The following is a 27065-nucleotide window of genomic DNA, read 5'->3' as shown; positions in this document are numbered from 1 at the left end:
GACGGGAGGGGCGGGACCCCCAAAACTCTTGGGATTTGTCCCGTGGGAATTCCCTGGGGGCCTGGAGACCCCCGGGGGGGGGTATGGGGGTGCTGGGGCTCCCCCAAACTCCTGAGAGCAGCCTTGGGGGGCTGCGGCCCTCTGGAACCCCTGAGACCCCCCCCCATGGAAACGGGGATCCCCCAAACTCCTGGGACCCCACCGTGGGGAGATGGAGCCCCCCGCCCCCCCAAACCCCGGAATCCCCCCCCCAAACCCCAAAAACCCCGCACAGGGTGGGCGGGGACATGGGACCCCCCAAACGCTGGGACCCCCAGAGGGTGGAAAGGACCCCCCCAAAAGCGCTGGGACCCCCGGGATGGGCGGTGGGGCTGAATGGGACCCCCCCACCCCCAGAGCCTTCCTCCAAGGGGGGTGGGACCCCCAAACACACGGGACACCCCCCTCCCGCCCCCCCCAGGCAGGACGAGGCGCACGCGGCGGTTTTTGGGGTCTCGGGAGTTTTATTTGGTCACGGTCGCCCCCCCAAATTTCCCGGGACCCCCATCCAGTGTCGGGACCGCCCGGGGGCGGGGCTTCCGCGGAGGGGGCGGGGCCTCGGCGCGCCCACCAATCAGGGCGGAGCTTCCTGGTTTGCCCCGGGAAGGGGGCGTGGTTTCCTGCCGTAGAGCCCCGCCCAGGAGGGGGCGGGGCTTTGGTAATGCCCTTTGCTTTGACCAATGGTGCGCCGGCGTGGGCGGGGCTTCCGCCTCCTCAGCTGTCAATCACGGCCGAGTGGGGCGTGGCCCGCGAGGCGGGCGGGGCTTCCTGCTGTCCGTCCGTCCAGCGCGGCCGCTCATTGGTCGCCGGAGGGTGGCGGGGGCGGGTCGAAGGCGAGGCGAGCGCTCTCATTGGTCGGTGAAGGGGTCTCGGGGGCGGGGCTCGGCGGGGGGCGGGGCCCGGCGCGGCCCCGCGGACACGAAGCTCCAGGGGTCGATGCGGGGGCGGAGCGGGGACGGGCGGGGCCGGGCGGGGCCTGCGGGGAAAGGCGGGGCTGGGGGCGGTGCGACCCCCCCGAGCACCAAAACCGCCCCGAAACCCCCCCCCGAACCCCAAAACCGCCCCGAAACCCCCCCCCGAACCCCAAAACCGCCCCGCGACCCCCCTAAACCGCCCCGAAACCCCCCCCCGAACCCCAAAACCGCCCCGCGACCCCCCTAAACCGCCCCGAAACCCCCCCCCGAACCCCAAAACCGCCCCACGACCCCCCCTGAACCGGCCCGAAACCCCCCCCGAACCCCAAAACCGCCCCGCGACCCCCCTAAACCGCCCCGAAACCCCCCCCCGAACCCCAAAACCGCCCCGCGACCCCCCTAAACCGCCCCGAAACCCCCCCGAACCCCAAAACCGCCCCGCGACCCCCGCTGAACCGGCCCGCGACCCCCCGAACCCCAAAACCGCCCCGCGACCCCCCCTGAACCGGCCCGAAACCCCCTCCGAACCCCAAAACCGCCCCGAAACCCCCCCCCCCGAACCCCAAAACCGCCCCACGACCCCCCCTGAACCGGCCCGCGACCCCCCGAACACCAAAACCGCCCCGAAACCCCCCCCCGGAACCCCAAAACTGCCCCTGACCCCCGCCCGAACCCGAAAACTGCCCCTGACCCCCGCCCGAACCACAGAACTGCCCCGCGACCCCCCCATAACTGCCCTGCGACCCCCCCAGAACTGCCCCGCGACCCCCCAGAACTGCCCCCACCCCCCATCTGTCCCCCAGCCCCACTCACCCCACTCGGGGGTCCCAGCCGGGCTCAGCTCTCGGGGTCTCCGGGGCCCCCGCGGTGACGGCTGCAGCCCCAGCTCGGGGGTCCCGGGGGTCCGGGCACGACGTGGCTCAGGGGTCCCGGGGGTCCCGGGGGTCCGGGGCTGACCCAGCTCGAGGGTCCCGGGGATCCGGGCTCGCCCCTGCTCGGGGGTCCCGGGGGTCCCGGGGGTCCTGGCTCCCCCTTGCTCGGGGGGCCAGGACCAATTCAGCTCCAGGGTCCTGGGGGTCCGGGCTGGCCTCTGCTCAGGGGTCCCGGGGGTCCCGGGGGTCCCGGGGGTCCGGGCTCCGCTGGGATCGGGGGACCCGGGGATCCGGGCTCGCCCCTGCTCGGGGGTCCCGGGGGTCCCGGGGGTCCGGACGCCGCTGGGATCGGGGGACCCGGGGCTCCGTGCTCGGCTTGGCTCAGGGGTCCTGGGGGTCCCGGGGGTCCGGGCTCCGCTGGGCTCGGGGGACGCGGGGCTCCGGGCTTGGCTCGGCTCAGGGGTCCCGGGGCTCCAGGCGCGACCCGCCTCGGGGGTCCCGGGGGTCCCGGGGGACTCGGGGGAGCCCAGGGCGCGCTCCCAGCGGCGCGGGGAGAGGCGCAGGAGGCCGGGGGAGGGCGGGGGGCTGCGGGGGGACTCGGGGGGCGCCAGGTCCCGGCCCAGCCCCAGCGACGCCAGCAGGGCCGAGCCCTTCAGCAGCGCCCGCCGCAGCAGCCGGGGGGTCCCTCCCCGAGACCCCCGGCCCTCCTCGGCCTCCGGGGGCCCGGCCTCGCCTGCGGGACACCGGGTGGGGGGGTCAGCGCGGGGAGGGGGGCGGCGGGACGGGACCCCCGAGCCCGCAGCCCACCCGGACCCACCGTTGGGGGCCGCGTCCGCCGGGCTCAGCTCCTCCGTGTCCAGGTACCAGGTGGTCTCGTCGGGGCGGAGGCGCCGCCTGCGGGGACACCGGAGGGTCCGGGGGGGCTCCGGTGTCCGGGGATTGGGGGGGTCGACCCCTGGGACCCCCCCGGACCCCTCAGTGGGGGTGGGACACCCACCTGCCATTGGGGGCTCCGGCCCGGCCCCCGCGGCCCCGCGGCGGCTCCTCCTCCTCCTCGGGCTCCACTGCGGACACAGAGCGGGCAGGGGGACACGGGGTCACCGGGGGTCCCCGGGGGTCCCCGGGGGTGTCCCCGGGGTCCCCGCCCCCCCGGGGGTGACGTCACTCACGCTGGATGGCGCGCAGGCGGGGGAAGGGCGGGGATTCCCCCGGGCCATCCTCGGGGTCGTGGCTCCGGGGGTCCCCCCCGGGGGACGCCTGGACCGTCAGGCGGTGCTTGAAATCTGGGGGGGGGGAGCACCGGGGTCAGGAGAGCCCCCAAAACCCCCCCCAAAACCCCCCATGGGCACCCAGGCACACTCCAGATGGGTGGGCACCCCAAAATCACCAGAGCGCCTCAAAATCCCCAGAGCCCCAAAGCGCTCCCAGTTCCCTGGCTCCCTCAGCACCCCCAAACCCCCTGGACCCCCAAAGTCCCCAACACCTTCTGCTCCCTCAGCACCCCAAAATCCCCTGGACCCCCAAAATCCCCAGCCCCCCAAAGCTCCCCAAGCCCCCTGGCTCCCTCAGCACCCCCAAAGCCCCTGGACCCACAAAGTCCCCAACACCTTCTGCTCCCTCAGCACCCCAAAATCCCCTGAACCCCCAAAATCCCCAGGCCCCCAAAGTTCCTCAAGCCCCCTGGCTCCCTCAGCACCCCCAAATCTCCTGGACCCCCAAAATCCCCAGCCCCCCAAAGCTCCCCAAAGCTCCCTGGCTCCCTCAGCGCCCCAAAATTCCCTGAACCCCCAAAGTCCCCAACCCCCCAAAACTCCTCAAGCCCCCTGGCTCCCTCAGCACCCCCAAATCCCCTGGACCCCCAACCCAACATCCCCCGAGGATGGTGTTTGGGACTTTGGGGGTCCCCCCAAAGCTCCCCAAGCCCCCTGCTTCTCTCAGCACCCCCAAAACACCCTGCTCCCCTAAGACCCCCCAGAACCCCCCAAAACCTCAATCATCCCCCCGAAGCCCCCAGCCCCACTGCCCACCCTGGGGCATGCCAATGAGGTCGGCGGGTTTCCGTGGCCTCCGAAAGGGGGGTCGGCGTCGCTTGGGGGCCGGGGGGGGCCGGGGGGGCCCCCGGAGCAGGAGGCTGAGCTCCCGCTCCAGCACCTCCAGCTCCCGGCGCGCCACGGCCGCCTCGCGCTGCCGCAGCGCCTCGGCCTGCGAGCGCTGCGCCCGCGACGCCCGCGCCACGGCCTCCTCCCGGCTGCGCAGCTCCTGGGGGGCAAGGGGGCTCGGGGGGGATTGGGGCCGAGGGGGCTCGGGGGGCTCGGGGGGCTTGGGGGGCTCGGGGGGATAGGGGGGCTCAGGGTTCTTTGGGGGCTGGGGGCCAAGGGGGCTCGGGGGGCTCGGGGGCATTGGGGCCGAGGGGGCTCGGGGGGCTTGGGGGGCTCGGGGGGCTCGGGGCCAAGGGGGCTAGGGGGGATCGGGGGGCTTGGGGGGCTCGAGGGGATTGGGAGGCTCGGGGGGATTGGGGCCGAGGGGGTTTGGGGGGATCGGGGGGTTCAGGGGGCTCAGGGGCCTTGGGGCCAAGGGGGTCACAGGGGGCTCGGAGGGCTTGGGGGGCTCGGGGGGCTCAGGGCCAAGGGGGTCTCAGGGGGCTCGGGGGGCTCAGGGCCAAGGGGGCTTTGGGGGCTCGGGGGAACCGGGGGGCTTGGGACCAAGGGGGGCTTGGGGGGCTCGGGGGGACTGGGAGCCAAGGTGGGCCCAGGGGGCTCTGGGGGTTTGGGGGGCTTGGGGGGCTGGGGGCCAAGGGGGGCTTGGGGCCAAGGGGGGCTCGGGAGGCTCGGGGGTCTCAGGGCCAAGGGGTCCCAGGTGCTCAGAGGGGTGCCCCAGGAGTTTCGGGGGGGGTCCCACCTTCTCCCTTGCCCTCAGCTCGTCGAAGAGCCCCTGGATCTCGCGGCGCCAGGACTCCTGCAGGGAGTGGAAGGACTCGGGGGGCCCCAGCCCCCCCGGCTCCAGCCCCCCCAGGCGCCGCAGGATGGTCCCGAAGCCCGGCCGCCGGTGGGGGTCCTGCTCCCAGCACGCTGCGGGGGCAACCGCGGCGCTGGGGCGGGGGTCCTGCGCAACCCCCACATCCCACGGGCGTCCCGGGACCCCCCGAACCCCCAATCCCCCGATCCCCCGATCCCCCCGACCCCCCGAACCCCCAATCCCACTGATCTCCCCCGACCCCCTCCGATCTCCCCCGATCCCCCCAATCCCCCGATCGCCCCAATCCCACTGATCTCCCCCGATCCCCACGATCCCCCGATCCCCCGACATCCCCGATCCCCGATCCCCCCGATCCCCCTGTCCCCCCCGATCCCCCCAGTCCCTCAATCCCCCCCAATCCCCTGACCCCCCGATCCCCCCCGACCCCCCTGACCCCCCGATCCTTCCTGATCCCCCCAATCCCCCAATCCCGCCGATCTCCCCCGATTCCCCAGTCCCCCCATTCCCCCGATCCCCCAATCCCCCTGACCCTCCCTGAGTCCCCTGATCCTCCCTGATCCCCCCATCCCCCCCGATCCCCCCAATCCCCCCCGACCCCCTGATCCCCCCTGATCCCCCCAATCCCCCCCGACCCCCTGATCCTCCCCATTCCCCCGATCCCCCCTGATCCTCCCCATTCCCCCGATCCCCCCTGATCCTCCCCAATCCCCTGATCGCCCCCCACCCCCCGATCCCCCCGACCCCCCGACCCCCCGTACCTGCCATGAGCTGGGCGAAGGGCGGCGGGCAGGTGGAGGGGATGGGCAGGGTCAGTTTGTTCACGGCCACCCCGTAGGCCACGGCCAGCCCGTCGATGCCCCGGTACGGCACCTCCCCAGTCAGCAGCTCCCACAGCAGCACCCCGTAACTTTGGGGGGCACGAGGAGAGGGGGGTCAGACCCCCTCACACCCCCAAAAAAACACCCCGCAACTCTCCAGGTGCCCCGTAAGTCACCCGGGCACCTCCCGTGACCCCGCAAGGAGCCCCAAATCCCCCACACCGGGGAGGGGGTTCGGGCACCCCAAATCCCACCCCGGCCCGGAGTTTCCTCCCCGCCAGGACCCCCAGGACCCCTCCCCACCTCCAGACGTCGCTGCCCTTGGAGAAGGTGGAGGCCCGGATGACCTCGGGGGCCATCCAGGCGTAGGTGCCGGCCGCGCTCATCTTGGTGGTCCGCTGCCACTCGCGGGCCAGCCCGAAATCCGTGATTTTCAGCGTTTTCCCGCTCACATCGTCCCCCACCACGGGCTGGGCCAGCAGCACTGCGGGGGCACGGGCTCAGCGACCCCCCCAAACAGCGACCCCCCAACAGATGGGGTCTCCTCCCCCCTGGAAAACTCGGGGTCCCGCAGGGGACAGCCGGGACCCCCACCCTGGGGATACTGGGGACAGCCGGGACCCCCACCCTGGGGACACTGGGGACAGCCGGGACCCTCACCCTGGGGACACTGGGGACAGCCGGGACCCCCACCCTGGGGACACTGGGGACAGCCGGGACCCTCACCCTGGGGACACTGGGGACAGCCGGGACCCCCACCCTGGGGATACTGGGGACAGCCGGGACCCCCACCCTGGGGACACTGGGGACAGCCGGGACCCTCACCCTGGGGATTCCAATATCTGGGATCCCCCATTCTAGGGGCCCCAATATCTGGGATTCAGCACCCTGGGGACACCGGGGACCCCAGTATCTGCAATTCCTCACTCTAGGGACCCCAATACCTGTGATTTCCCCACCCTTAAGGACGCTGGGGACCCCAATATCTGGGATCCCCCAATCTAGGGACCCCAATATCTGGGATCGCCCATCCTTGGGGACCCCAATATCTGGGATCCCCCATCCTTGGGGACCCCAATATCTGGGATTCTGCACCCCTGGGGATGCTGGAGATGCCAATATCTGGGATTCCTCACTTTAGGGGCCCAAATATCTGGGATCCCCCAATCTAGGGACCCCAATATCTGGGTTTTCTCACTTTAGGGACCCCAATATCTGGGACCCCCACCCTTGGGGACCCCAATATCTGGGATTCTCCACCCCTGGGGATGCTGGAGACGCCAATATCTGGGATTCCTCACTTTAGGGACCCCAATATCTGGGATCCCCCACCCCTGGGGATGCTGGAGATGCCAATATCTGGGATTCCTCACTTTAGGGACCCCAATATTTGGAATCCCCCACCCTTGGGGACCCTGCCGACTGGCCCCCCCCAACCCTGCTACCCCCCTCCCCTGCACAACCTCCCCGTTTAGAACCCCCCCCCCCCAAAACCTCACCGTTGCTGGACTTGAGGTCGCGGTGGATGAGGGGCACGGGGGTCCCGGCGTGCAGGTACCGCATCCCCCGCGCCACCTGCCGCGCCCAGTCCAGCAGCACGGCCGGGGGGACCCTGCGGCCGGCCAGAGCCCTGGAGAGCGGCCCCCCGGCCGCGAACTCCATCACCAGGCACAGGTGCGGGGGCTCCAGGCACACGGCCCGCAGCGCCACCACGTTGGGGTGCCGCAGGCGGGCGTAGAGCCGCGCCTCCCGCCGCAGGCTGGCCGCGCCCGCCGCGCCCGCGTCCCCCCGCGCCGCCTTCACCGCCACCACCTGGCCCCGCCACGTCCCCCGGAAAACGCGCCCGAAGCCCCCGGCCCCGATCACCTCCTCCAGACGCAGCTCCCCGAAAGCCGCCCGGGCCGGTTCGCAACCCCCCGGTGGGGATGGGGAACGGGAACCCGCCGGGGATGGAGGGGAAGGAGAGCGGGACCCGCCCGGGGATGGCGGGGACGGGGAACGGGAGCCCCCCGGGGATGGGGAAGGGGAGCGGGACCCCCGGGGGGAGGGGGGGAAAGGGGAGCGGGACCCCCGGGGGAAGAGGGGGGACAGGGGGGGCGATGGGGAAAGGGGGGGCGAGGGGGAGTGGGACCCCGCCGGGGGGGATGGGGAGGGGGATGCCCGGCCCCACTCCATGGGGTGCTCCCCCCCCCAGCCCCGGCCCCGGGGGGGGGGGCTTGGGGGTCCTGTGGGGGGCTGGGGGGTCCTGTAGCTGCTCGGGGGTTCCTCGGGGGGTCTGTGGGTGCCCCGGGGGGGGGTCTGTGGGTGCCCGGGGTGGGGTCTATAGGTGCCCGAGGGACCCCATGGGGGGGTCCCTTTATGTCCTGGGGGTCACTGGGGTCACCTGAGCCCTACAGGTGCTGCCTGCGAGGTCTGACAGCTCTGGGGGTCCCAGTGCGGCCCCCGGGGGAGTTTTGGGGGTCAGGGGGTGCCTGTGGGGTGCCCCACTCCTCTGTCAGTCCCTGCGGTCCCTTATAGCCCCTATAGGTCCCGTATTGGTCCCTTCAGCTGCCGGGGGTCCCTGCGGGGACCTGAACTGTCCTGGGGGTCCCGATGGATCCCTGGGGGTCCCGATGGATCCCTGGGGGTCCCTACGGGTCCCCGGGGTCCCTCTGGTCCCTGTCGCTCCTCAGAGTCTCGGTAGCTCCCGGGGGATCCCCGCGATCCCCGTGGCTCCGATGGGTCCCTGCAGCTCCCCGGGGGTCCCCGCGCCCCCTCCCCGGCCGCCGCGACCCCCTGCGGGCCCCGGAGTCCCTCCGCCCCCCGGGCCGCTCCCCTCCCGGCCCGTGCTCGGTCCCCTCCTCCCCGTCCCGTCCCCCGGGGCCCCCCGCGCCCCGTCCCGTCCCCGCCTGGTCCCGCCGGAGCCCCCGCGGCCCGCAGGGGGGAGGAAGCGGCGTCCGGCGGCGTCCCCGGGGGGGGGCAGGGGGCGGCCCGGCCGCTCTGGGCTCCCGGGGGTCCGGCGGATCCCCGCGCTGGCTGAGGCGGCCCCGGGAAGGCGGAGCCGGGACATTGTCACCGGGACAAAGGAAAAGGAACCAGCGCCGGACGGGGCGGGCCGGGGGCACCGGACGCCGTGGGTGGGGGGGGTTGGACCGGACGAGAGGCCGGCGCGGGGAGGGGGAGCGGCCCTGAGCCCGGCGCGCCCCCCGGGACCCCCGCACCGGGCTGCGGGCGGCGCCTCCGCCCCGGGGGCCTCACGGAACCCCGTGAGCGGAGCCCGGAGGGGCGGCGGGGCGGGCCCGGTACCGGATACCGGCCTGGGGAGGGGTCGCGTGTGCGCCCCCCCCCCTCCCCGCTCCCGCGGGGTCCCCAGGCCGGGGTGCGGGGGCACCCGGTGCCGCTGGGGGGCGCGCTCGGCGCGGGGGCACGGCGGGCGCAGCCACGCCCACACCGGGAAGGGGCGTGGCTTAGCGCGGGGTGGGCGGGGCAACGGGAGGGGCGTGTCCTGAGCGCTGTGACGTCATTCTCGCGGGAACCGGGAGCGGCGCCGGGACCGGGGGAGGGCTCGGGGGTCCCGGGCGGGGCTCGGGGGTCCCGGGCGGGGCTCGGGGGTCCCGGGGAGGGCTCAGGGATCCCGGGGGGTCCCGGGGAGGGCTCGGGGGTCCCGGGCGGGGCTCGGGGGTCCCGGGCGGGACTCGGGGGTCCCGGGCGGGGCTCGGGGGTCCCGGGCAGAGCTCGGGGGTCCCGGGCGGGACTCGGGGGTCCCGGGGAGGGCTCAGGGATCCCGGGCAGAGCTCGGGGGGTCCCGGGCGGGGCTCAGGGATCCCGGGCGGGGCTCGGGGGGTCCCGGGCAGAGCTCGGGGGGTCCCGGGCGGGGCTCAGGGATCCCGGGCGGGGCTCGGGGGGTCCCGGGCAGAGCTCGGGGGTCCCGGGGGGTGCTCAGGGATCCCGGGCGGGGCTCGGGGGGTCCCGGGCAGGGCTCAGGGATCCCGGGCAGAGCTCGGGGGTCCCGGGCGGGGCTCGGGGGTCCCGGGCAGAGCTCGGGGGGTCCCGGCGCCGCCATGGCGGGGGCGGCGGTGCTGCAGGTGCTCCGGCAGGGCGTGTGGGCCTCGCTGACCGGCGGCTGCTTCCTGGAGCCGCGGCTGGGCGCCTTCGCCAACTGCGTGCGGCTCTACGTGTGGCTCTTCCTGCTCGGGCTGCCGCTCGGCCTCTACTCGGTGCACCGGGGCCGGGGGCTCCGGGGGGGCTCCCCCGGGGGGGCTCCGGGGGTCCTCGGGCTGCTCTGAGGGGTGGGGGAGGCGTTGAAGGGGAGGTTGTGTGGAGATGGGGGGGGTTTGGGGGTCTTTGAGTGGTTTTGGGGGTGTTCAGGGAGTCTTTGGGGGTCTTTAGAGGGGTCTTTAGGGGTTTTTGGGGCGGGGGTCTATGGGGATTTTTGGGGGTCTTCAGGAGGGACTTTAGAGGGGTCTTTGTGAGGTCTTTAGAGGGTCTTTCGGGTTGTCTTTGGGGGGTATTTAGGGGGTCTGGGGATGTCTTTAGGGGAGATTTCTGGGGATTCTTTACGCGGCTTTTAAGGGGTCTCTGGTGGTTCTCTATGGGGTCTCTGGGGGGGTCTTTATGGGGTTTTTAAGGGGTCTCTGGGGGTCTTTATGGTGTCTCTGGGAATTGTTTACGGGGTCTCTGGGGTTCTTTCCGGGGTCTCTGGGGTTCTCTGGGGTTCTTTCCGGGGTCTCTTGGGATCTCTAGGGTTCTTTCCGGGGTCTCTGGGGGTCTCTGGGGGTCTTTCCGGGGTCTCTGGGGTTCTTTCCGGGGTCTCTGGGGGTCTCTGGGGGTCTTTCCGGGGTCTCTGGGGGTCTCTGGGGGTTTTTCCGTGGTCTCTGGGGTTTTTCCGGGGTCTCTGGGGTTCTTTCCGGGGTCTCTGGGGGTCTCTGGGGGTCTTTCCGGGGTCTCTGGGGGTCTCTGGGGGTCTTTCCGGGGTCTCTGGGGGTCTTTCCGGGGTCTCTGGGGTTTTTCCGTGGTCTCTGGGGTTTTTCCGTGGTCTCTGGGGGTCTTTCCGGGGTCTCTGGGGGTCTCTGGGGTTTTTCCGGGGTCTCTGGGGTTTTTCCGGGGTCTCTGGGGGTCTTTCCGGGGTGCTGACCCCCCGTCCCGCTGTGTCCCGCTGTGTCCCGGCGTGCAGGCGCTGCCCCCGTCCCCGGCCGTGGCCGCTCTGTACTGCGGGCTCGTGGCCGCGTTTTTCGGGGCCGTCAAGGCCGTGACGTTCCGGCTGCACGCCCGCCTGGACCGGGGGGGCGACCCCGAGCGGGACCCCGAGGGGGGGGCGGCGGCGCTGCTGCCCCCCCCCAGCCCCGAGCGGCGGGACGGGACCCCCGGGTGAGGCTGGGGGCGGGTTTTTTTTGGGGGGGGGGGTCTGCAGGGATTTTGGGGGTCTCCTCGTGTGCCCCCCCCCCTCACCTGTGTCCCCACCCAGCCCCCCCGGGGGGGGTCTGCAGCTCTCGGTGCTGCGGTGGCCGAGCGCGACCCCCCCTCAACTCTGCGGCTTCAACCAACTCTCGGTGAGTGGGGAGGGGGGGATGGGCCTGAGACCCCCCCCCGGCCCTGAGACCCCCCCCCCCGACCATGAGACCCCCCCCAGTGCCCCCCATCACCCACCCGGTGTCACCTGTCCCCAGGAGCTGCTGCCACACCTGGACAGCGCCACCGGGGCTGGGGGTGAGCAGCGCCGGGACCCCCCAAACCGGGGCCTTGGGACCCCCCCAAACCGGACCCTTGGGACCCCCCCGGGCCCTTGGGACCCCCCCCGGGCCCTTGGGACCCCCCCCTAAAGCCCCTCTCGTGTCCCCCCAGAGCTCCGGGGCATCCTCACGGCCGCTGACCGGGACCGGCTGCGCTCGGTGGGTGGGGAGGGGGCTCGGGCGGGGGTCCCCGATGGGGCGGGGGGTGATGCCAGGACCCCCCTGAGCCTCCTCCCCCCTCGCCCAGCCCCTGCAGGGCCGGGGGTCCCACCCGGCAGCCCCCCACCACCGCCTCCCATGGGTGGGGGTCCCCACAGCGCCTGCCCCACCCCTCCGCAGACCCCCCCTTGAAGCCGGGGAGGATTTGGGGGGGGGGCTCTGAGGGTGAGGCAGGTGAGACCCCCCCCACGGTGGGATGTGAGTGGGGAGACCCCAAAAATGAGGGGGGGGTCCAGCCCCATAATGGGGGGGGGTCACTGGGATATTTTGGGGGGGTCCAGCTCCACATTGGGGGGGGGGCTGCTGCCCCAGAACTGAGGAGGGCTGGGCCCTGGGGGGGGTCGCTGGGGCTGGGGGGGGCTGCCCTAAATCTGGGGAGGGTTTTGGGGGGGCTCTGTCACCCCCACGGTGACATTTGGGGTGACCCCCCCCACACTCTCTGATGGGGTTCCCCGCCTCGCTTTCGGCCGTTTCTGTCGGTTTGGGCGGCGACAACGAGAAATTAATAAATTAATAAATTAATAAATAAATAAAGCCCCTAACGGTTCCAAACTCGGCGTTTTTCGCTGTCATTTTTATTTAATTTTTTTTTTTTTTTTTTTTTGTTTTCCCGCCGCGCTCAGAGCGCGATGTGGGGGGGGGGGGTCACACAAACACCTGACCCCCGAATTGAGGAGGGGGCGCGGGGGCGTTTTGGGGTCCCGGGGGCCGTGGGACCCCCCCGGGCCCCCCCCCCCGCGCTGGGAGGAAGCGGCAGAAGGGAAGGGCGGGGGCGGGGGGGGCGCGGCCGCCGGAGCCGCCGCAGCCGCTCGGAACGGGGGGTCCGGCACGGCTGGGACCCCCCCCCACCCCCCCGCGGACCGCCGGGACCCCCCCCCGGGTGGGGGTGACACCCCCCAGACCCCCCCCGGGACGGGGACAGGGACAGGATAGGTACGAACTGGCGGGGGGGAGGGGGGTGTGTGTATGGGGGGGGGTCCCATGGGAAGGGTCTCACCCCCCCCTGGGGGTGGGGGGCGTGACTCGAGGGTCTCTTGTGACCCCAACCCCAAAATTTTGTCCCCACCCCCCCAGCTGACCCCCCCGACCCCCGTGCCCCCCCCCCGGCCTTTCCCCAGGGCCGCCGCTTTTCATTGGGGGGGGGTCCCCCAGGGGATTTGGGGACCTGCAGGTACCCCCCCACCCCTCCCGCCCCCCTCCCCAAATTCCTGCCCACCCTGAGCCACCTGTACCTGGGGGGGGGGGGGTCACCCATCCTGCCCCCCACCCCGCATTAACGGGGTGTAAAGAGATGGGGAGGGGGCTGGGGGGTGCAGGAGGACCGGGGGGATTTTGGGGGGGGGGGCGGACGCCGCTTCCTTTTTGGGGGGGCCGGAGGCCGCGTCCCGCAGCCGGAGAAGGGAAGTTGGGGGGGGGGGGCCGGACGCCCGAGTTCACGCCGGGGGCAAGGTCAGGAGCGGGGGCTCGGCGGGGTGGGGGGATTTGGGGAGGGGGTCTCTGCAGGTGATGGGGACCCCCGGGTGGTGGGGGTCAGTGCGGGGGGGCTTTGGGGAGCTCCTGGGGGGCAGCATTTTGGGGGCCGTCGGCTGCCGACACTTCCTGGATGGCAGGAAACCGCTGGCGGCGGCGCGTCCGGGCCCCCCCCAAACATCCCCCGGGCCCGCGGCTTCCCCCGGAGCCCCCCAGAGACCCCCAGAGACCCCCAGAGACCCCCGCACCCCCGCGGGCAGCCTGGGACAGCGCTGTCCAGGCCGGGAGCCAGGCCAAGGAGGCAGCCGCGTGTCCTGGGGGGGGGTCCCAGCACCCCCATTGCGCCCCCCAACCCCCCCAGCACCGTTTTGGGGTCCGCGCGGGGGGGGGGGGCGCAGGTGGGGAGGGGTCTTGGGGTGTGTGGGGATGGAGGGACGGACACGGAGGGACGGAGGGACACGGAGGGGTGAGGAGCCCCCCCCCCGACCCCCGTGTCCCTCCCCAGGTGTCAGCGGCGCCCCCTCCCCAGCGACCGCCGGCCGGAGCCCCCCGGGTCCCCCCATTGAGAGGAGCGGAGAGGGGCGCGTGGGAAAAGGGGCGGGGCCTCCCGCACGCGGGAATTCGCGCGCAGCCAATCGCGGCGCGGGGCCCGTTCCCACGTTCCCATTGATAAATCTCTGCCTGCGGGATCCCCGTTACAACCGGGGCGGGGGGGGGGCGCCCGGGAGGGCGGAGACCCCCTGGGGGGGGACCCTGAGGGTCTCTTGGGGTTCCCTGAGGATCCGGGGGGGTCCTGGGGAGTCCCTGGGGGTCCCGAAGGGTCTCAAAGAAGTCCTCGGGGGTCTCAGGGAGTGATTGAGGGGTGTTAGGGATTCTCGGTTTGGTTTTTTTTTGGGGGGGGGGGCCATGCAGTCCGATGACCTCTTCCTCCGCAAAATGCGGAGCCCCTTGTCCCGGCCGCCCCCCTCCGTGGCGGCTGCGGGGGTCCCCTCTCCGCCCCCCTCCCCGGGGGGAGCCGCCCCCCCCCGGCAGCGCAGCAGCAGCGAGGCGGCCCTGGGGAGACCCCCGGAGGACGGGGGGGGGTCCCCGGCGGGGGTGTCCCTCCGCAGCCGCACCCAAAGCCACGAGGAGGCGGCGGGGGGGGGCAGCCCCACGTCCCCCCGCTTCCGCGACCCTCTGCTGCTGCTGGGGCTGGCGGAGGGCGGGGGGGACCCCGACTTCTTCCCCCGCCCTCCCTGGAGCCCCCTCCTCGCCCATTACGACGTTCAGAGCATCCTCTTCGATCCCACCGAGCCCCCCCCGGGCCCCCCCGGCCTGATCTCGGGGGCTTCGGCCGCTCACCTGGAGCCCGAGGAGCCCCCCGGGTCCCCCCGCGGCGCCCCCGACCCCGAGGCGCTGGTGCTGAGCTGCCCCCGCTTCTGCTGCGAGACCGGCGGCGAGCAGGAGCCGGGGCTGGGGTCGCCCCGGGGCCCCCCCGGGCCGGGGCAGCTCCCGAACGCGGCGGTGGCGGTGCTGGAGGAGCCCCCGGCGGGGGCGCGACCCCCGCACCCCATCGAGCACAGCGATGAGGGCGCTGAGTATTACCGCAAGTACTTCTACGGGAAAGGTGAGCGGGGGGGCGGGGAGGGGGGAAAATGGGGGTCGGGGGGCGCGGGAGGGGGGCACCCAACTGATATCCCAAGGGACAGGTGGGGAGGGGGCGTTTTGTGAGGGTCCCGACCCCGCCTGACCCTCCCAGAGCCGGAGGTGAGAGCGCCCAGAGCTGGGGGGGCTGGGGGGGGTTTGGGGAGGGGTCTGGGGGGGCCGTGGGGGTCCAGACCCCCTCCAATCCGACCCCCCCTCCCCAAGAGCACCACAACCTGCTGGGCGAGGACCCCCGGCTGGGGCCCGTGGCCGTGTCCCTGCGGCGGGAGGAGAAGGAGGGGGCGCGGCCGCAGGTGCTGCACAGGATCATCCTGCGCACCTGCCAGGTGAGCGGGGCTGGGGGGCAGGAACCGGGGGGGGCTGGAACCTGGGGGGCAGGAACCTGGGGGGGGCAGGAACCTGGGGGGGGCTGGAACCTGGGGGGGGCTGGAATCTGGGCAGGGGGCTGGAACCTTGGGGGGGGCTGGAATCTGGGGGGGGCTGGAATCTGGGGGGCTGGAATCTGGGGGGCTGGAACCTGGGCAGGGGGCTGGAACCTGGGGGGGGCTGGAATCTGGGGGGGGCTGGAATCTGGGGGGTAGGAATCTGGGGGGCTGGAACCTGGGGGGGGCTGGAATCTTTGGGGGGGGGCTGGAATCTGGGCAGGGGTCAGGAACCTGGGGGGGGTCTGGAACCTGGGGGGGGCAGGAATCTTTGGGGTGGGGCAGGAACCTCCTGGGGAGGGGGCTGGAACCTCGGGGGGGTGCAGGAACCTCCTGGGGAGGGGGCTGGAACCTCGGGGGGGTGCAGGAACCTCCTGGGGAGGGGGCAATCAGGGGGTTGGGGGTCCTGCGATGGGGGGGAGCCTCAGGGGTCGGCGGGGCTGGGAGAGACGAAACTAGAGAAAAGCCCCCCAAGGACCCCCCACCCCCGTCCCCCCCAGCGGGCGGCTCGGGGCGTGGGGGTCCCATGGGTGCCCCCTCCCCAGCTGCGGGCGCTGCGGGGGTCGGTGCTGGAGGAGGCGCTGCCCCCCGGCTGCCGCCCCCCCGGGGCACGGGCGGCGCCCCCCCGGAAGCTGCTGGAGCTGCTGCTGCCCGGGCTGGCGCTCGGGGGGCTGCGCCTCGCCCCCGGCCCCGCCGTGCAGGAGACCCTCCTCAAGCTGGACGAGCAGGGGGTGAGGCCCCGGAGCGGGCATCGGGATTGGGATGGGATCCACGGGAGCCGTGGGATCCGTGGGATTGGGATGGGATCCACGGGAGCCGCGGGATCCGTGGGATCCGTGGGATTGGGATGGGGTCCACGGGAGCCGTGGGATCCGTGGGATTGGGATGGGATGGGATGGGATGGGATGGGATGGGATGGGATGGGATGGGATGGGATGGGATGGGATGGGATCCACGGGAGCCGTGGGAACAGTGGGATGGGATCCGTGGGATTGGGATGGGATCTATGGGATCTGTGGGATGGGATGGGATCCATGGGATCCGTGGGATCCATGGATTGGGATGGGATCCATGGGATCAGTTGGATCTGTGGGATGAGATGGGATCCACAGGATCAGTGGGATCCATGGGATTGGATCCATGGGATTGGGATGGGATCCATGGGATCCATGGGAGCAGTGGGATAAGCGGGATGGGATCCATGGGATCAGTGGGATCCATAGGATCAATGGGTTGGGATCCATGGGATGGGATGGGATAGAATACTGGGATAATGGGATACTGGGATCCGGGGGTGGGGTGGGATCCTGGGATCGATGGGATCCCCCAGGTGAGCCGGCAGCGCAAGGTGGGCGTGCTGTACTGCCGGGTGGGGCGGGATCCCGGGATCAATGGGATCCAGGGGTGGGGCGGGATCGATGGGATCGATGGGATCGATGGGATCCAGGGGTGGGGCGGGATCGATGGGATCAATGGGATCAATGGGATCAATGGGATCCAGGGGTGGGGCGGGATCGATGGGATCGATGGGATCGACAGGATCCCCCAGGTGAGCCGGCAGCGCAAGGTGGGGGTGCTGTACTGCCGGGCGGGGCAGGATCCCGGGATCGATGGGATCGATGGGATCGATGGGATCCAGGGGTGGGGCGGGATCGATGGGATCGATGGGATCGATGGGATCCAGGGGTGGGGCGGGATCGATGGGATCAATGGGATCCAGGGGTGGGGCAGGATCCTGGGATCGATGGGATCGATGGGATCCAGGGGTGGGGCGGGATCGATGGGATCGATGGGATCGATGGGATACAGGGGTGGGGCAGGATCGATGGGATCGATGGGATCCAGGGGCGGGGCGGGATCGATGGGATCGATGGGATCCCGGGATCGATGGGATCCCCCAGGTGAGCCGGCAGCGCAAGGTGGGGGTGCTGTACTGCCGGGCGGGGCAGGATCCCGGGATCGATGGGATCGATGGGATCGATGGGATCGATGGGATCCAGGGGTGGGGCGGGATCGATGGGATCGATGGGATCGATGGGATCCCGGGATCGATGGGATCGATGGGATCCCCCAGGTGAGCCGGCAGCGCAAGGTGGGCGTGCTGTACTGCCGGGCGGGGCAGGGCTCCGAGGAGGAGATGTACAACAACGAGCGGCCCGGGCCCGCCTTCGAGCAGTTCCTGGCGCTGCTCGGCACCCGCGTCCGCCTGCGCGGCTTCGGCGGATACCGGGCACAGCTGGACACGCGCAGTGAGCGCGGGAGCGGGGCACGGGGCACCGGGGGGATACCGGGGGGATACCGGGACACGGGGCACGGGGCACGGGGCACCGGGACACCGGGAAACCGGGACACCGGGACACGGGGCACGGGACACGGGACACGGGACACGGGGCACGGGACACCAAGACATGGGGCACCGGGGGGATACTGGGACACCGGGACACGGGGCACCGGGGGGATACCGGGACACGGGGCACGGGACACGGGACACGGGACACGGGGCACGGGACACGGGACACCAAGACATGGGGCACCGGGGGGATACCGGGACACGGGCACGGGGCACGGGGCACCGGGGGACACCGGGAAACCGGGACACCGGGGCACGGGGCACCGGGGGGATACCGGGGGGATACCGGGAAACCGGGACACGGGGCACGGGACACCGGGACACGGGGCACGGGGCAGCAGGGGGATACCGGGACACCGGGACACGGGGCACCGGGGGGATACCGGGACACGGGGCACGGGACACGGGGCACCGGGACACCGGGACACGGGGCACCGGGACATGGGACACGGGACACGGGGCACCGGGGGGATACCGGGAAACCGGGACACGGGACACCGAGGGGATGCCGGGAAACCGGGACACCGAGACACCGAGACATGGGGGGACACCGGGACAGCGGGGCACGGGGATATGGGAGGATACCGGGACATGGGGGGACACCGGAGCACCGGGACATGGGGGACACCGGGACATGAGAGGGCACCGGGACACCGGAACATGGGGGACAACGGGACACGGGGGGGACACCAGGATATGGGGGGACATGGGGGGGCAGGGGATGAGAAACGTGAATGGGGGGACGTGGGAAGCGCAGGAGGGACATGGGGGACACGGGGGGGGGACGTGGGGGGCACGGGGACACTGGGGGGGTCCCTGTTGGGCGGGGGGCTCAGGCCGTGCCCCCCCAGCCGACTCCACGGGCACGCACTCGCTGTACACCACGTACCACGGCTACGAGGTGATGTTCCACGTCAGCACCATGCTGCCCTTCACCCCCCGCAACCCCCAGCAGGTACCGGGGGGGGTCCCGGGGGGGTCCCGGGGTCGTGGGAGGCTCACAGAGGGGGATGGGGTCCGTAGGGGTCCCCCCAGTGCTGCTCTTCACCCCCAGCAGGAGCTCGGGGAGGTCGTGGGAGCTGGGGGTCCCTCTGGAGACCCCCCCCCCGTGATGGTTTGGGGGCTGTGATCCCCCTCTGGAGACCCCCCCGTGATGGTTTGGGAGCTCTGATCCCACTCTGGAGACTCCCCCGTGATGGTTTGGGGGCTGTGATCCCACTCTGACCCCCCCCCCGTGACAGTTTTGGGGTTCTGGACCCCCTCTGAACCCACCATGACAGTTTTGGGGTTCTGATCCCCCTCTGGAGACCCCCCCGTGATGGTTTGGGGACTCTGATCCCCCTCTGGAGACCCCCCCGTGATGGTTTGGGGGCTCTGATCCCCCTCTGGAGACCCCCCCCCGTGATGGTTTGGGGGCTCTGATCCCACTCTGAACCCCTCCATGACAATTTTGGTGCTCTGGACACCCCCGGCCAAATTTGGGGGCTCTAATCCCCCTCTGGAGACACCCCGATAATTCTGAGGGCTCTGATCCCCCTCTGAGGAACCCCGTGACATTTTTGGGGCTCTGGACCCCCCACCCCGGGCCAATTTTGGGGCCTCTGATCCTTCTCCGGAGACCCCCCCCGTGACAGTTTTGGGGCTCTGGACCCCTCCCGATAATTTTGGGGGCTCTGACCCCTCTGCCCCCCCCCCTCAGCTGCTGCGGAAGCGCCACATCGGCAACGACATCGTGACAATCGTGTTCCAGGAGCCGGGGGCGCGGCCCTTCTCCCCCCGCGCCCTCCGCAGCCACTTCCAGCACGTCTTCATCGTGGTGCGGGTGCACGAGCCCTGCACCCCCAAAACCTCCTACAGGTGGGCCGGGGGTCCCGGGGGCGTCTGGAGGGTCTCAAACACGGGGCGGGGGGTGACACGAGGGGTTCTGGGTGTCCCCGGGGGTCCCCGAGAGTCTCAAACACGGCGGGGGGGGCTCACACGAGGGGTTCTGGGGGTCCCCGAGGGTCTCAAATGGAGGTGGGGGGACTCACACGAGGGGTTCTGGGGGTCCCCGGGGGTCCCCGAGGGTCTCAAACAGGGGTGGGGAGGGTGACACGAGGAGTTCTGGGACTCTTGGGGTCTTCCCGGGCTTCTCTGGGGGTCTCAGCATTGCTAGGGGGGGTTCTCAGCATTCCCGGGGGGTCCTCCCCATTCCTGGGGGTTCTCAGCATTCCTGGGGGGGTCTCAGCATTCCTGGGGGGGGTCTCAGCATTCCCGGGGGGTCCTCCCCATTCCTGGGGTTCTCAGCATTCCCGGGGGGTCTCAGCATTCCTGGGGGGGTCTCAGCATTCCCGGGGGGTCCTCCCCAATCCTGGGGTTCTCAGCATTCCTGGGGGATCTCCCCCAACCCCGGGGGTGCCTCTGCTGCTTCCCATGAGCCTCGCACACATTTTGGGGGTCCCTTAACCCCCCCTTTCCCCCTCCCTCCCCGCCGCAGCGTGGCCGTGGTGCGGCCGGAGGACACCCCGCCGTTCGGGCCGGCTCTGGCGGAGGGGCAGCGCTTTTTGGGGGGCTCGGGGCTGCGCCCCTTCCTGCTGGCCAAGGCCATCAACGGCGAGAACGCGGCGGCGCGGGGGGGGCGCCTGGGGGCCATGGCGGCCCGGACCCGCCGCCAGTACCTGCAGGAGCTGCTGCGAGCCCACCCGGGGGGACCCCCGCTGCCCGCGCCCCCCCGGGGGCTCCCCACGCTCGGGGGGCTCCTCCGGGGGGGCTCCGCCTCGGGGGTACCCCCGCCGGGAGGGGCGGCGGCGGCGGCCGTGGTGGCGGGGGCGCTGGTTTGGGGGGCCCGAGCCGAGCTGGGGGGTCCCGGGGGGGGTCCCGGGGAGGGTCCCGGGGGGGGTCCCGGGCTGCCCTGCCTGCTCGGGGTCGCCGCCGAACGCCTCGTGGTGGTCGCCGCGCCCGCGGGGGCGGTCGCCGCCGATCGTTGCGATGGGGGGGCGGCGGTTGCCGCGGACTCGGCGAAACCCCCCCAAAATCAATGCCCCCACCCCGAGGGGACCCCCCAAAGCCCGGCGGAGCCCCCCGGGCCGGCGGGGCCGGGCGGGCGGACCCTGTTCAGCTGCGCCTGCCGCGACGTGCTGGGCTGGGGATTCTCCGAGGGGCGCCTGGAGATTTTCCACGGCGCGGGCGAGTGGCTCGGGCTGCGCCTGCCCCGCGGAGCCGCCCCGCAGGTGGTGGCCAGGCTGCAGGTGAGGCACTGGGAGGGACTGGGAGGGACTGGGAGGGGAATGGGAGGGACTGGGAGGGACTGGGAGGGGAATGGGGGGGACTGGGAGGGACTGGGAGGGACTGGGAAGGGAATGGGGGGGACTGGGAGGGACTGGGAGGGGATGGGAGGGACTGGGAGGGACTGGGAGGGGAATGGGGGGAACTGGGGGCGAATGGGAAGGGAATGGGGGGGACTGGGAAGGGAATGGGTGGGACTGGGAGGGGAATGGGGGGGACTGGGAGGAGAATGGGGGGACTGGGAGGGGAATGGGAAGGGAATGGGGGGGACTGGGAGGGGACTGGGGGGGACTGGGAGGGGAATGGGAGGGACTGGGAGGGGAATGGGAGGGGAATGGGGGGGACTGGGAGGGGGCTGGGGGAGAATGGGGGGGACTGGGAGCGGCCCCGGGGGGGTTTTGGGGGGGATTTGAGGGGGATTTCTCACTGTCCCTGATCCCTGACACGGGGGGCTCTGGGGGGTCTCCATGGGGTTCCCCATGGGGGTCTCTATGGGGGTCTCCATGGGTTTCTCAATGGGGTTCCCCATGGGGTTCTCCACGGGGGTCTCCGTGGGGGTCTCTATGGGGTTTCTCAATGGAGTTCCCCATCGGGGTCTCCATAGGGGTCTCTATGGGGTTCCCCATGGGGGTCTCTATGGGGTGTCTCAATGGGGGTCTCCATGGGGGTCTCTATGGGGTTTCTCAATGGGTGTCTCCATGGGGGTGTCCAAGGGGGTCTCCATGGGGTTCCCCATTAGGGTCTCTATGGGGTTCCCCATGGGGGTCTCCATGGGGGTCTCTATGGGGTTTCTCAATGGGTGTCTCCGTGGGGGTCTCCATGGGGTTCTCCATGGGGGTCTCCATAGGGGTCTCCATGCGGTTCCCCATGGGGTTTCTCAATGGGGGTCTCCATGGGGGTGTGCAAGGGGGTCTCCATAGGGGTCTCTATGGGGTTTCCCATGGGGTTCCCCATGGGGGTCTCCATGGGGGTCTCCATGCGGTTCCCCATGGGTGTCTCTATGGGGGTCTCCCTGGGGGTCTCCATGGGTTTCTCAATGGGTGTCTCCGTGGGGGTCTCCCTGGGGGTCTCCCCACCCCTCACCCTCTCCCCGCCCAGGCCGTGACCCGCGGCTGCGAGGCGCAGGAGCTGGCGCTGCCGCGGGGGGCCGGGGGTCGCCGCGGGTTCCGCGTGGACCCCTCGGGGGTGGTGACGGCCGTGACCCGCTTCTCGTTCGCCGAGACCGCGGGGCTGCGCCCGGGGGCGCGGCTGCTGCGCCTGGGCCGCCGCCCCCTGCCCCGCGGCGACCCCCGGCAGCTGCGGGCGCTGCTGCGGAGACCCTCGGGACCCCTGACCCTGCTGCCCCCCGACCGCGACGGGCGGCCCCGCCGGTCAGCGGGCTGGGGGGCTGGAGGGAATTTGGGGGGATCCGGAGGGGGTTGGGGGGGATCTGGAGGGGTTTGGGGGGAATGTGGGGGGCTTTGGGGGGGATTTAGAGGGAATTTGGGGGGATCCGGAGGGGTTTGGGGGGATCTGGAGGGAATTTGGGGGGATCTGGAGGGGTTTGGGGGGGAATTTGGGAGGGATTTAGAGGGAATTTGGGGGGTCTGGAAGGGTTTGGATTGGAATTGGGGGGGGATTTAGAGGGAATTCGGGAGGATCTGCAGGGGTTTGGGGGGATTTAGGGGGAATTTGGGGGTTCTGGAGGGGTTTGGGGGGGAATTTGTAAGGTCCAGAGGGGTTTGGGGGGGGGGGAGTGGGGGGAGAATTTGGGGAGGGGGGTCGGTGGGGGAGTAGGGGGAATTTGGAAGGGTTTGGGGGGAATTTGGGGAGGTTTGGGGGGGGTCGCGGGGAATTTGGGGAGGTTTGGGGGGGTCTGCAGGGGTTGGAGGGAATTTAGGGGGTCTGGGGTGGAGTAGGGGAAATTTGGGGGGTGCGGGAGGGTCTGGGGGGGGGGTGGTTGAACCTGGGGGGGAAATGGGGGGATCAGGAGGGGTTTGGGGGGGCGAAGGGGGCGCTGGGTGCGAGGGGGATTTGGGGGGACACAGGAGGGGTCCCCCCTGAGCGCCCGCCGCCCCCCCAGGAGTTTCTCGGAGCTCTACGCCCGCGCCCTGGAGCAGGGCCGGGGCTCGGGGGGCGACCCCGGGGACCCCCGCGGGGACATCGGCGACACCAGCAGCGACTCGGGGGGGGACAGCGACTCGGGGGAGGCCGGGGGGGACCCGCGGGGGCTGCCCCCCAAAACCCTGCGGCTGCTGCGGGCGCTGGATGAGGAGAGCACCCCCTTCCCCCCCTTCGCCCCCAGCCCCAAAATCCCCAGCGGGGGCAGCCCCAGCCCGTGAGTGAGCCCGGACACCCCCAGAGCTCCTGGGGAGCCCCAAAATGTCCCCGGGAACCCCCAAATATCCCCTGGAACCCCGAAATATCCCCTGGAACACCAAAATCTACCCAGGAACCCCAAAATATCCCCTGGAACACCCAAATCCCCCCTGGAACCCCGAAATATCCCCTGGAACCCCGAAATATCCCCGGGAACCCTCAAATTCCCCCTGGAACCCCGAAATATCCCCTGGAACACCAAAATCTACCCAGGAACCCCAAAATATCCTCTGGATCACCAAAACGCCCCCTGGAACCCCAAAATATCCCCTGGAACACCCAAATCTACCCAGGAACCCCAAAATATCCCCGGGAATCCCCCAAATCCCCCCTGGAACCCCCAAATCTCTTGGGGAACACCCAAATCCCCCCTGAGGAATCCCCAAATCTCCCCTGGAACCCCCAAATCTCTTGGGGAACACCCAAATCCCCCCTGAGGAATCGCCAAATCTCCCCTGGAACCCCCAAATCCTCCCAGAAATCCCCAAATCTCCCCCCTGGGGAACCCCTAAATCCCTCTGGGAGTCCCCAATTCCTACCAGGAACCCCCAAATCCCCCCGGGAACCCCCAAATCCCACCCGGGAACCCCCAAATCCCACCCGGGAACCCCAAAATCCCACCGGGAATCCCCAAATCCCACCCGGGAACCCCCAAATCCCCCGTGGGGAACCCCCAGATCCCCCCTGGGGAATCCCCAAATCCCACCCGGGAATCCCCAAATCCCCCCGGGAACCCCCAAATCCCACCCGGGAACCCCCAGATCCCACCCGGGAACCCCAAAATCCCCCCGGGAACCCCCAGATCCCACCCGGGAACCCCCAGAATTGTCACCCCCCGATGTCCCAGGTCCCCCCTGGCTGACCCCACTCCGGACCTGCTGCTGCCCCACCACAGCCCCGGCCCGGCCGGCGCCGCGGTGAGCGCCCCGTGTCCCCCGGTGTCCCCAATATCCCCAATGTCCCCCGGTGTCCCCAATGTCCCCAATGTCCCCTCCGTGTCCCCCCCCCGTGTCCCCAATGTCCCCTCTGTGTCCCCAAGTGTCCCCAGGTGTCCCCCAATGTCCCCCCAGTGCCCCACCCGTGTCCCCCATGTGTCCCCAGGTGTCCCCAAATGTCCCCCCAGTGCCCCCCCAATGTCCCCTCGGTGTCCCCCCCGTGTCCTTCCATCCCACTGTGTGTCCGTGTCCCCCCCGGTGTCCCCCCGGTGTCCCCCCCGTGTCCGTGTCCCCCCGGTGTCCCCGGTGTCCCCCCCGTGTCCGTGTCCCCCCGGTGTCCCCGCTGACCCCCCGGTGTCCCCAGGGTCCCCCCCCGGATCCCGGAGCTCCCGCGGCCCCCCCCGAGCCCGGCCCCGCCTCGGGCCCCTCGCTGCGACATTCCCTGGGCAGGCGTGAGTGTCACCGTGTCACCTGAGTGTCACCTGAGTGTCACCTGAGTGTCCCCCGTGTCACCTGAGTGTCACCGTGTCACCTGAGTGTCACCTGAGTGTCACCTGAGTGTCACCGTGTCCCCCGTGTCACCGTGTCCCCCGTGTCACCCGTGTCACCTGAGTGTCACCCGTGTCACCTGAGTGTCACCCGTGTCACCGTGTCACCTGAGTGTCACCTCTGTCACCCGTGTCACCTGAGTGTCACCGTGTCACCCGAGTGTCACCTGAGTGTCACCGTGTCACCCGTGTCACCCGTGTCACCTGAGTGTCACCCGTGTCACCGTGTCACCCGTGTCACCTGTGTCACCCCTGTGTCACCCCCTCCCTCCATCTTCCATCCCCTTGGGGTGTCCCCAAACCCCCTCAGATGTCCCCAAACCCCCTCAGATGTCCCCAGACCCCCTCGGGGTGTCCCCAAATCCCCCCAGCGCTGTCCCCAAACCCCCTCAGATGTCCCCAGACCACCTCAGGGTGTCCCCAAACCCTCTCAGATGTCCCCAGACCCTTCAGATGTCTCCAGATCACCTCAGGGTGTCCCCAAATCCCCCCAGCGCTGTCCCCAAACCCCCTCAGATGTCCCCAAATCCCCCCAGCGCTGTCCCCTCCCCCCAGGGGACCCCCAGGAGGAGGAGTGGGAGGTGATCGCCCGCCTGGCCACGGCCTGCAGCGGGCTCCTGGAGGCCATCGCCCGGGGGGGTGAGGGGGTTTGGGGGGTTTGGGGGGGATTTGGGGGCTTTGGGGGGGCTTTGGGGGGATTTGGGGAGATTTGGGGAGATTTGGGTGGGTTTTGGGGAAGTTTTGGGGGATTTGGGGGGGCTTTGGGGGGATTTTGGGGCTCCTGGAGGCCCTCGCCCGGGGGGGTGAGGGGATTTGGGGGGTTTGGGGGGGATTTGGGGGGGTCTGGGGGGGATTTGGGGGTCCTGGAGACCATCGCCCGCGGGGGTTCGGGGGGATCTGGGGGGGTTTTGGGTGGGATTTGAGGGTGATTTCGGGGGGCTTCGAAGGCGCTTGAAGGGATTTGGGGGAATTTGGGGGCTGGGAGGGGATTTGGGGGAATTTTGGGTGGGATTTGGAGGATTCGGGGCGGTTTTGCGGGATTGATCGGGGAGGGACTGGGGGGATCAAAGGGATTTAAAGGATTTTGGGGCTGGTGGGACCCCCTCATTCGAGACCCCCTCCCCAAATTCCCCCCCCAGGGCAGCAGCTCCGGGAGCTCCCCCAGCCCAGCCCGAGCCCGGCAGCGCCCGAGGATGAGTACGGAGGAGGGGGGAAGGGATTTGGGGGGTCTGGGGGGGATTTGGGGGGTCTGGGGGGGGTCTGGGGGATTTGGGGGGGTCTGGGGGGTCCCCATGAGGGTCCCAGCCCCGCCGCCCCCGCAGCTCCCAGCGGCTCTCGGAGAAGGTGGCGCAGCTGGAGGCGGCGCTGAGGCGGCTGCAGGAGGATCTGCAGGAGGTGGGGGGAACTGGGGGGAACTGGGAGGGACTGGGAGGGACTGGGAGGGAACTGGGAGGGACTGGGAGGGACTGGGGGGGACTGGGAGGGACTGGGAGGGACTGGGAGGGGACTGGGAGGGACTGGGAGGGGACTGGGAGGGACTGGGAGGGGACTGGGAGGGACTGGGAGGGGACTGAGGGGGACTGGGAGGGGACTGGGAGGGACTGGGAGGGACTGGGAAGGACTGGGAGGGAACTGGGAGGGACTGGGGGGGACTGGGAGGGAACTGGGAGAGGACTGGGGGGAACTGGGATGGACTGGGAGGGGACTGGGGGGGACTGGGAGGGACTGGGAGGGAACTGGGGGGGACTGGGAGGGACTGGGAGGGAACTGGGGGGGACTGGGAGGGACTGGGAGGGGACTGGGGGGAACTGGGAGGGACTGGGGGGAACTGGGCGTCTCTATGGGGTGAGGATGAATCTGAGGGGTCCCCGAGGGTCTCACGGGGGTCCCGGGGATCTCAAGGGGTCTCTGGGGGTCTCACGGGGGTCCCGGGGCTCTCCCGGGGGTCCCGAGGGTCTCAAGGGGGTCCCGGGGGTCTCTGTGGGTCTCTGGGGGTCCCGGGGGTGTCCCGGGGGTCTCACGGGGGTCCCGGGGGTGTCCCGGGGGTCTCACGGGGGTCCCGGGGGTCTCTGTGGGTCTCTGGGGGTCCCGGGGGTCTCACGGGGGTCTCTGTGGGTCTCTGTGGGTCTCACGGGGGTCCCGGGGGTCTCAGGGTGTCCCGGGGGTCTCACGGGGGTCCCGGGGGTCTCTGTGGGGGCAGGGTCACCAGGCGCAGCAGCAGCTCCGGGCTGAGCTGCGGCGGCTGCAGCAGGGCCAGGAGGACGCCGAGGAGCGGCTGAGCCGCGTCACGAGGCTGCTGCGACCCCCGGGACCCCCGGGACCCCCGGGACCCCCCCGGGGACCCCCTGAGCCTCCCCCGGGGACCCCCGGGACCCCCTGAGTCTCCCCCGGGACCCCCTGAGCCTCCCCCGGGACACCCTGAGCCCCACCCGGGACCCCCTGAGCCTCCCCCGGGACCCCCGGGACACCCTGAGCCCCCCCCGGGGACCCCCTGAGCCCCCCCCGGGACCCCCTGAGCCCCCCCGGGA

At 71.2% G+C, this 27065-nt stretch overlaps 3 protein-coding genes across 6 annotated transcripts; 2 read left to right on the top strand and 1 right to left on the bottom strand.

Annotated features, from left to right (window-relative positions):
* Nucleotides 1-483: 483 nt before the first annotated feature.
* On the bottom strand, nucleotides 484-7824 carry LOC146764806 (mitogen-activated protein kinase kinase kinase 11-like). The gene is made up of 10 exons (XM_085563484.1): nucleotides 7119-7824; nucleotides 5923-6103; nucleotides 5560-5708; nucleotides 4724-4893; nucleotides 3853-4084; nucleotides 2995-3108; nucleotides 2823-2889; nucleotides 2643-2719; nucleotides 1767-2558; nucleotides 484-1015 (listed from the first exon to the last, which is right to left on the bottom strand). Exons 1-10 carry the CDS (start codon nucleotides 7792-7794, stop codon nucleotides 888-890), a joined length of 2586 nt encoding a protein of 861 aa, XP_085419610.1. The 5' UTR covers nucleotides 7795-7824; the 3' UTR covers nucleotides 484-887.
* A 1704-nt stretch (nucleotides 7825-9528) lies between these two features.
* Nucleotides 9529-12098, top strand: LOC146764805 (pecanex-like protein 3). Of its 3 annotated transcripts, none has more exons than XM_085563577.1 (5): nucleotides 9529-9815; nucleotides 10772-10965; nucleotides 11085-11147; nucleotides 11228-11304; nucleotides 11440-12098. In XM_085563577.1, exons 1-5 carry the CDS (start codon nucleotides 9660-9662, stop codon nucleotides 11676-11678), a joined length of 729 nt encoding a protein of 242 aa, XP_085419703.1. In that variant the 5' UTR covers nucleotides 9529-9659; the 3' UTR covers nucleotides 11679-12098. The 3 variants fall into 3 exon arrangements, with proteins under 3 accessions (XP_085419703.1, XP_085419704.1, XP_085419705.1); XM_085563578.1 differs by having other exon boundaries at nucleotides 11063-11147; nucleotides 11265-11304; XM_085563579.1 differs by having other exon boundaries at nucleotides 11063-11147; nucleotides 11440-11614.
* A 256-nt stretch (nucleotides 12099-12354) lies between these two features.
* LOC146764804 (signal-induced proliferation-associated protein 1-like) lies at nucleotides 12355-27031 on the top strand. Of its 2 annotated transcripts, none has more exons than XR_014950497.1 (16): nucleotides 12355-12479; nucleotides 13522-14622; nucleotides 14865-14986; nucleotides 15628-15813; nucleotides 17157-17331; nucleotides 18284-18387; nucleotides 19132-19289; nucleotides 19909-20659; nucleotides 21795-22066; nucleotides 22759-23013; nucleotides 23902-23971; nucleotides 24354-24441; nucleotides 25104-25176; nucleotides 25677-25734; nucleotides 25860-25932; nucleotides 26738-26805. XR_014950497.1 is itself a non-coding variant. In XM_085563472.1 (16 exons), the coding sequence occupies exons 2-16, from the start codon at nucleotides 13923-13925 to the stop codon at nucleotides 26915-26917; spliced, it is 3276 nt and encodes a 1091-aa protein (XP_085419598.1). In that variant the 5' UTR covers nucleotides 12355-12479; nucleotides 13522-13922; the 3' UTR covers nucleotides 26918-27031. The 2 variants fall into 2 exon arrangements, 1 of the variants encoding a protein (XP_085419598.1); XM_085563472.1 differs by having other exon boundaries at nucleotides 25093-25176; nucleotides 26738-27031.
* The last annotated feature ends 34 nt before the right edge of the window (nucleotides 27032-27065 follow it).

The sequence above is a fragment of the Lonchura striata genome, chromosome 31 (genome assembly GCF_050655825.1).
Source record: "Lonchura striata isolate lonStrDom1 chromosome 31, ASM5065582v1, whole genome shotgun sequence".
Taxonomy (NCBI): domain Eukaryota; kingdom Metazoa; phylum Chordata; class Aves; order Passeriformes; family Estrildidae; genus Lonchura; species Lonchura striata.
Note: the sequence above shows the minus strand (reverse complement) of the source record. Positions and strands in the feature narration are given on the sequence as shown.

Bases quoted from the DNA above. Each gene is read 5' to 3' on its own strand.
- LOC146764804 (XM_085563472.1), top strand. From the start codon at position 13,923: ATGCAGTCCGATGACCTCTTCCTCCGCAAAATGCGGAGCCCCTTGTCC. The intron at 15,814-17,156 runs GTGAGGCCCCGG...GGGATCCCCCAG, and splicing joins TCAAGCTGGACGAGCAGGGG to GTGAGCCGGCAGCGCAAGGT. The intron at 25,177-25,676 runs GTGAGGGGGTTT...TTCCCCCCCCAG, and splicing joins GGAGGCCATCGCCCGGGGGG to GGCAGCAGCTCCGGGAGCTC.
- LOC146764806 (XM_085563484.1), bottom strand. From the start codon at position 7,794: ATGGAGTGGGGCCGGGCATCCCCCTCCCCATCCCCCCCGGCGGGGTCC. The intron at 6,104-7,118 runs GTGAGGTTTTGG...GTGCCCCCGCAG, and splicing joins CGACCTCAAGTCCAGCAACG to TGCTGCTGGCCCAGCCCGTG. The intron at 2,890-2,994 runs GTGAGTGACGTC...CTGTGTCCGCAG, and splicing joins CCGCCTGCGCGCCATCCAGC to TGGAGCCCGAGGAGGAGGAG.
- LOC146764805 (XM_085563577.1), top strand. From the start codon at position 9,660: ATGGCGGGGGCGGCGGTGCTGCAGGTGCTCCGGCAGGGCGTGTGGGCC. The intron at 10,966-11,084 runs GTGAGGCTGGGG...GGGGGTCTGCAG, and splicing joins CGGCGGGACGGGACCCCCGG to CTCTCGGTGCTGCGGTGGCC. The intron at 11,305-11,439 runs GTGAGCAGCGCC...GTGTCCCCCCAG, and splicing joins CAGCGCCACCGGGGCTGGGG to AGCTCCGGGGCATCCTCACG.